The 7909-nt window shown below is 38.0% G+C and overlaps 1 protein-coding gene across 1 annotated transcript; it reads right to left on the bottom strand.

Moving 5' to 3' along the window:
* Positions 1 to 718: 718 nt before the first annotated feature.
* Positions 719 to 1656, bottom strand: LOC103197138 (olfactory receptor 51A7). Its single transcript, XM_007941018.2, is given in 2 exon segments — positions 719 to 843; positions 846 to 1656. Coding segments are annotated over 2 exon segments (936 nt in total).
* Between the last annotated feature and the right edge of the window lie 6253 nt (positions 1657 to 7909).

The following is a 7909-nucleotide window of genomic DNA, read 5'->3' as shown; positions in this document are numbered from 1 at the left end:
TCTGGCTTGAACCTCTGGAAGTTCTCTGTCAATATACTGCTGCAAACGTTTCTGAATTATCTTCAGTAAGATCTTACTTGGGTGTGATATTAATGATATTTTTCTGTAATTTCCACATTCTGTGGGATCACCTTTCTTTGGAATGGGCACAAATATGGATCTCTTCCAGTCAGTTGGCCAGGTAGCTGTCTTCCAATCTCTTGGCATAACTGAGTGAGTGCCTCCAATGGGGCATCTGTTTGTATCCAGTGGCTAAGCACACATATACCCCTGAGTTACCCTTTCTGCTAGTTTATCTTTTCTTGATAGTATATTTTTAAAAATTAAGTATATAATTTTTAATAAAAGCTAGTTAAATCATAATCTAAATCTTTCAGTTTTACCCGGTAAGTGTTAATTAAAAACCTAACTACTCCATTATGTATTGTTTTATTTCCACCTGTCTTAAAATGTTTATTGAATGTCAGTGAAGCATATCAAATATCTCCTGAATATTTCTTCTTTTCTGTTGAATAGTGTACTCCTAACTTAATTATAAATTATAATTATAGTGTACTCCTACCTTAATTAATTATAAGTATAAACTTAATTTGTACTTTACAACTTTTCCCTCCTCCTCTCCAAAACCTTCATTGGATAGTGAATTCTGTAGCCTTGGACACATAGTAGTTGACAATAAATACTTACTGGTTGATAATGTCTTCCCTCAATGTTCTTCTTATCTCCCACATATTTTAAGACACTTCCCCAAGACCTTCTCCCAGATTTGTCGGGTCTTTACACAGTACACAATGGGATTCTTCAGGGGTGGCACCAGTAAGAACACATCGGCAATAAAGATCATAACAAGGGGGCTTTGTGCGTGGCAAAAAGGTGCATGGCAGACAGTGTTATGATGGGCACATAGAAGATGAGCACAGCACAGATGTGGGAGACACAAGCGTTGAAGGCTTTGAGCCTCTCTTCTGGAGATCTAATGCTGAGTATAGTCCTCAAGATCAGCACATATGACAGAAAAATCAATGTCAAGTCTAGCATAGTACAGAGAGCAACAAAGAAGCCGTAGATGACATTGATCTTATTGTCAGAGCAGGCCAGTTTCATGGTATCCTGATGAAGACAATATGAGTGAGAAAGGAGATTGTTTTGACAGTATTTTAGTCTTCTTAGAATGAAAGGGAATGGAACCACTAAGGGAATGCTCCTGAAGGCCAAGATAAGACCCATTTTAGCAACCCTGTTGCTAGTGAGGATAGAACTATACCTTAGGGGATTTTGAATGGCAAGAAAGCAATCCAAAGACATAATTAGAAGAACTGAGGATTCCATGACAGTGAATCCATGAATGAAGAACTCTTGAGCAAAGCAAGCACTGGGTAGAATTCCCATAGCATTGAACAAGAAGATCCTCAGCATGGTAGGAAGGGAGGAGAGGGATAGGCCCAGGTCAGCGACAGCCAGCATGGCAAGAAAATAATACATGGGCTCATGGAGTGAGGGCTCCGTCTTTATAATAAAGAGAATGGTACAGTTGCCTATGATGGCAACCAGGTACATGAAGCAGATGGGAATGGAGATCCAGATGTGGATATGTTCCAGTTTTGGGATCCCAATCAGAATAAAAAGCTGGACCTCTGAATTGTTGAGAACAGACATAATGTGGAGGAATGTGAGGTCTTTACCCAGATCTGAAACCACATAAACAAAGAGTTGCACTTATGCATAAAGTCAGTGTCATGAAGATAAATAGGTCTTTTATATAGTATACTGGAAAGCATATTTGACATAATGTTAATTTTCAAAATTTATCAAAAGCCTTTTACCATTCTCATGCCCTCAATATCACTTTGAAAATTTGTCCTAAACTGGTGGTTTTCCAACATTTAATCCAATATGTAAAATACATCTAAGTAGTTACTTTGATTGAATCAATATTGGAACACTTAGAATCCTGCTTAGTCCCTTTTCCATATGATCTTTAGCAACCTATGTGTGAACTTTACAAGATTCCTAGACTTCATAGAAGAAAGTTTGAAAATAATATTCTAAGGAAATAATCAGATATAACTGAAATAACTACACTTTGGTAAACACTACATGCTACAAAGTAAATTTATAGACTAAATTATCTCTTAAACTTAAGAGGTAACCTCATCCAAAACCCACTGTCACTGAGTGAATTCCAACTTACAGTGATCCACAATGGGCTTCCCAGGTGGTAAATCTTTATGGAAGTGTGTTGCCTCATCTTCCTACCATGGAGCAGCTGATGGGTTTGAACCACTGATTTTCTGGATAGCAGCCAAATGTCTTGCCCAATACACCACCAGAGCTCCTCATAAGGTAACCAAACTCACTGCTGTAGAGTGGATTCAACTCATAGAGACCTCCTCCTTAGGTTTCCGAGGCAGTATCTCTACGGAATTAGTTTGCCCAACCTTTCTTCCGAGGAGTGGCTGGTGGGTTTAAACTACCAGCCTTCTGGTTAGCAGTCAAATGCCTTAAGCACTATGCTACCAGAGCATAGCATAAGGTAACAGTTGCCTTAAAATCAGTTCTCATTAATGGTTATTCCATATGTGTCAGAATAGAAATGCCCTCCATGGGGTTCTCAGATTATTCAGAATAAGATGGTCAAGCTTGTCTTCTAAGACACTTCTGGGTGGACTTGACCCATTAATCTTTCAGTTAGCAACAAAGTAAATGTGTTAACCTTTTGCACCACCCAGGGACTCTTAAAACTTATTAGGTAGGTACTCATTATCTATGTTTTATGCATGAGTAAGTACATGTATTCCATCAAGAATTATATGAAGATAAAGATGAAATATGTGTGTTCAAACATATTTGTCATTTCCTTGCTTGATTTTAAGAAAATTACTGAACCTATCTGAACCTCAGCTTTTAGGTCTGTAAAGTGAATAAAATCTTGAAAGATTTTTGGTGTTTACAGATATTTGTGAAGAGCGAAACACAGTGCAAGGCGCATAAAATCATTAACAAGTATCTTTAAATAGTGATTTAATTAAATATCCTGTAAATAAAGGAGTTTCCAATAGAATATGTAGTAGAACTTGAATAGTAGATATACCCATTGAGTTAAATATCCCAAGCATCTTCACGTATGTATTCCCACATGAAATGTAGTACCTCCCAGCATAAGCACCTATTGAGCAACACTCAGGTCATAATTTCAAAGGAAAGTGCTGACGCCATGCAGTATCATGTGGGTGTTCATCTCTCTCTCAGATGATCCAACTAGTCAAAGGAATTTTAAATGAAAGAATCCACAGCACCTAATTTGTCTTTGCAATGTAAAAATGAAAAACCCATATACATTTAAATAAATAAATAATAATTAAGCTCTGGTTTTATTTTTAGGGTCTCTTTTAAAGAAATCACAAGTGATATTTTCAAAGGTAAATTATACAATTTTATAACTTAATACCAAATGTTTGGGCTTCAGACTACCCTAATTTTGAACAATTGCTATGAATTACCAGTGAAACACAATTATCTAAATAAGATCATTGGATATGTTAACCTCAGACTTATTTAAATTTCAATCTGTAATAGAAAAAGTTCACCAATCTTCAATGGAAAATATAGGATACATTGGAAATTACTCCCTAAATTGAAGTTTGATTGTGAATTATTATTATAGTTTTTATTCTTTTGAGGATGACTAAGACAAACACAATAAAAGACAAGCATCCTTGAACCGATATAGTTAATTTTTGTGCGGTCCTACTTACCCAGATAGGAGCTCTGGTAGCATAGTGCCTAAGGCACTTGACTGGTAACCAGAAGGCTGGCGGTTCAAACCCACCAGCCACTCCTCAGAAGGAAGGTTGGGCAATCTACTTCCATAGTGATACCACCTCGGAAACCCTTGGAGGGGTGACTATGAGTCGGGTCTGACTCGACGGCACATAACAACAACAACTTACCCAGATATGTTTGATTAGTCTGTAAATAGAGCTAAATCTTCTAGACTGGAAGCTCCTGAACACTTGAGCCATGCCTTATTCATCACTCACTATGAAAGCGAGCCTAATGAGAAGCTCAGGAGAAGCGTGTTTTGGAGATGGTAGTAGATTTGCAAATCTCATGAAAATCATCCTGCATATAATAGATTCAATTGTGTCTACATAAACAATGTGATTCTGATCTCTCCTCCTCTGAAATAGTAGAACCATTCTCATTTACAAGGGTCCTTAGCTTTTACTCTCTTCTTCCCTCCTGTTACTGAGGGGTATTGTCTTCGGTCATTCTGGTAATCCTTCTGTTGTGCATCTTTTATTATGCATCGTTTCTACACTATTTTCTAATGTACTGTTTTCCCATATCCTTGTTCAACCAAACCTTCATCATCACCATCAGACACATGTGCACACTGAATGTTAAATACTAAAAGGCATAAATTGAGTGTTATTGATCTTTATGTATCTGTCATCAGCATTTGTTGTTGTTGTTGTTGTTGTTGTTTTTATTTGCCATCGAGTCGGCCCTGACTCATAGCAACCCCTCCTTGGGTTTCCGAGGCAGTATCACTACAGAAGTAGGAATGCCCAACCTTCCTTCCGAGGAGTGGCTGGTGGGTTTGAACTGCCAGCCTTCTGATTAGCAGTCAAGTGCCTTAGGCACTATGCTACCAGAGCTTTGTTGTTGTTATGTGCCGTCGAGTCGGCCCCGACTCATAGCAACCCCTCCTTGGGTTTCCGAGGCAGTATCACTAGGGAAGTAGGATTGCCCAACCTTCTTTAGTACTTGGAATATACAGGCTCTAAGCAATAAAAAATAATGAATGTGAATGGAAAAAAATCTAAGATGCGTAGAAGTATCTCTTAATGCCTTCCCCTTTTCTTATGTAATGCTTCCCAAGGGATAATGATATCCATTCTCCCCATCCAGATTTTTAATGGTAAATTCATTCTTATGCAGAGTATACATTTAGACATAGCATTTGAACTTCAGGAGGGATAGTGCAACAGTGCCGTCCACCCAGAAGCAATGACATGATACTTGATATGTGAAGTCATGGGAGTAGATGAAGTCATCTGAGAAAAAAATAATGTACAAAAGGTAAAATTTAAATCTTAAGTAGAATGCTGAGGATCAGCAATATTATTGGATACAGTGCATGCAAAAGGAAGAGAGTTTTGTCCTTAAGTCAAATGTTGCTGAGACTTTAGAATTTCTATTCTTTAAGACAACAGATCAGCTCCTAAGATTGATGTATAATATCTAGGCATAAATCTCAGCTCCACAACACACTGTGTGTATCTGGGTAAACAACTTGGAACCCCAAGTAGATGTTTTCTCTTCTGTCAAATGTTATAAACAGTGTCGACAGAAGAATTATTTTAGACAGTTTTATGTAGTCTCCAACATATGAAATTAATCAGTAAGTACCAGCTACTAATAATTATTTCAAGAAAAATTTCCCAGACATCAAATTCAAGACTAGTCAAAGCAATTTTTTATTTTTTAATTGACAGTAAACCTTACTTTTATTTTTAATGTTGTCAAGTAAATGAGAGTCCTCCAATATCAGAGCTGGAAAAAAGAAGTCTCATTTAAACCTTCAGACTGTGCAATCCAAACCACCCTCTATTTGCACACACATGGACACACACACCATAAAACTACACCCTCTCCCCACTAGAGTCATTTATTTAGACATAAACTGTTTAATAGAGCTTTAGTATAGGTTTCCAAAAGTATGCTAGCTCCTTGCACTTACCAGAAATTAGATTGTCAATACATCCTTAAGAGAACAAGAACTCTCCACTTTGATTCTCCATTTTATCTACTTTAGTTTCCCTCAGGGATGTAGACCCCTGGGAGCAATAGAAAAGTAGCTTACTTTCTTGGATCCCCCAGTAAACTTACACATAAATGATTGAGCCTGGGGCTCAAACATTAATTCTTTGGTACCTACAGCCAACAGGAGCTAGAGCAAATTGTGGGCCCAAACAACTGGAAAACTCCTCAAATGAGAAGTAAATACTAGAAATAGCATTATTTTTTTAACTACCCTCAAAGTGACACAAATCTTGAGCATAATGTTAACTAAAGCATTAAAAAAAAAAACCCACCAAACTCACTACAGTCAAGTCGATTCTGACTCCAAGGTGGTAAATCTTTACCGAAGTAGATTTCTTAGTCTTCATTCAGCAGAGTGGCTGGTGGGTTTGAACCACCAACATTCTGGTTAGCAGTCAAGTGCCTTAGGCACTACACCACCAGGATCCTTTATATGTGTGTGTGTGTGTGTGTGTGTATGAAATAAAATGCAATTAAGACAATTACACATGTGTGTGTGTGTGTGTGTGTGTATAATTGTCTTAATCCTATTTTATTTTTAAAAACCCACATACCTAAGTTAAAAAGAAAAAGTTAGGTCAAAATAATGCAGTGAAATATAAAACACATAATTAATCAGATAACATAAAAGAATGATAACATTATTTTTTAACTTTTTATTATGATTTGAGTGAAAGTTTACAGAGTAATAATTCATACACATTTTTTTCATAACAGACAATAATCTTTAGTGGATAGCGGACAGGCAAGCTGAACAGATACAGGTAGACTGAACCCACAACCATATACAGGTTTGGCAGAGGATTTTTTTTGTTGTTTAATTGTGATTTGGGTGAAAGTTTACAGAGCAAATTCACTTTTCATACAGCAGCTCACATAAATTTTGTCTCATGACAATGACCACAATTTACCACAATGCAACAGCTCCCATCACCCTTCCTCCCCATAGTTACCTTTCCATGCACTCCTGCCCCCTGAGCTGTCTCCCTGTGCATAAACAGCCCTTCTATTCTCTCATGACTGTACTCTCCAAGAAGTGTATCTACCTAATGTAAATGTTCACCTCATATGCCTGTCTTTTGTTTGGCTGGAAGCTGCAGAAGTGGGTTCAATTCCAGACCTGAAGGGCAGCTAGGGGCCAGTTTCAGGGATTCCTCCAGGCTTTATAAGACCAGCAAACCTGGACCCTTTTTTTTTTTTTAATTATTTTGAGTTTTGTTCCACATTCTTCACCCACTCTATCCAGGATCTCCTATATAGATCCCCCTTTGACTGGTTCACAGTGATAGACAGGAACCATCTAGCTCTTCTGGTCTCATAGTCATATAGGGTGAGGATCACATGGCGTATCAGTTGCTTGGACTAATTGTTTCCATGAATCTCTGGTTTTCTTCATTCTTTGCTCTGGATGAGGAAAGACCCATCATTGCATCTAGCTGGCCTCTTGCAAGCTTTTAAGATCCCAGTAGCTACTTGCCAAATTAGGATGTATACATGTTATGCCAATTGAGCTTGATGTCCCCTGTGACTATGGTCCCAAGCCCAAAGGTCTAACTACTCACTCTCTCTGGGTAGCTGGCTGTAACCAAGAAGTGACTACAACCTTGACCCTTGTCAGGAATTCTTACAGAACATAGCAATACACTTGTAGAAACATTGTCTACCAACCTATACGTGGTCTTGGGTACACTCCCCGCTTCATAGACATACCTAATAGTTCAGCCTGTCCACCCATCTATCTACTGGTATACCCATGTTGACCTTCACTGAAAACACAGTACTGTATGTGCAAAAAGGTATATCTTTGTTGTCTGTACCTCCCATGTACCTCTCTATGTCTTCCTCTTCCTCAATGCCACCATATTGATTGCTCGCATTTGGTACCTGGCCCTTCTCTTCACCCAAAACAATACTTATCTTTACCTATCTAACAGTGTTCCCTACCCTACCCTCCCATCCCTGGTAACCAAGAAAATTTCCTTCCATACATAAACCTTTCCTTGACTTTTTACTATAACAGACTAATACAGTATTTGTCCTTCTGTGATTGATTTATTTCACTCAGAATAATGTCCTCCAA

The sequence above is a fragment of the Orycteropus afer genome, unplaced genomic scaffold (assembly GCF_000298275.1).
Source record: "Orycteropus afer afer isolate SDZICR_OR568_19922 unplaced genomic scaffold, OryAfe1.0 scaffold00074, whole genome shotgun sequence".
Lineage (NCBI taxonomy): Eukaryota > Metazoa > Chordata > Mammalia > Tubulidentata > Orycteropodidae > Orycteropus > Orycteropus afer.
The sequence above is the reverse complement of the archived record's forward strand: the minus strand, read 5'-3'. Positions and strand labels throughout refer to the sequence as shown.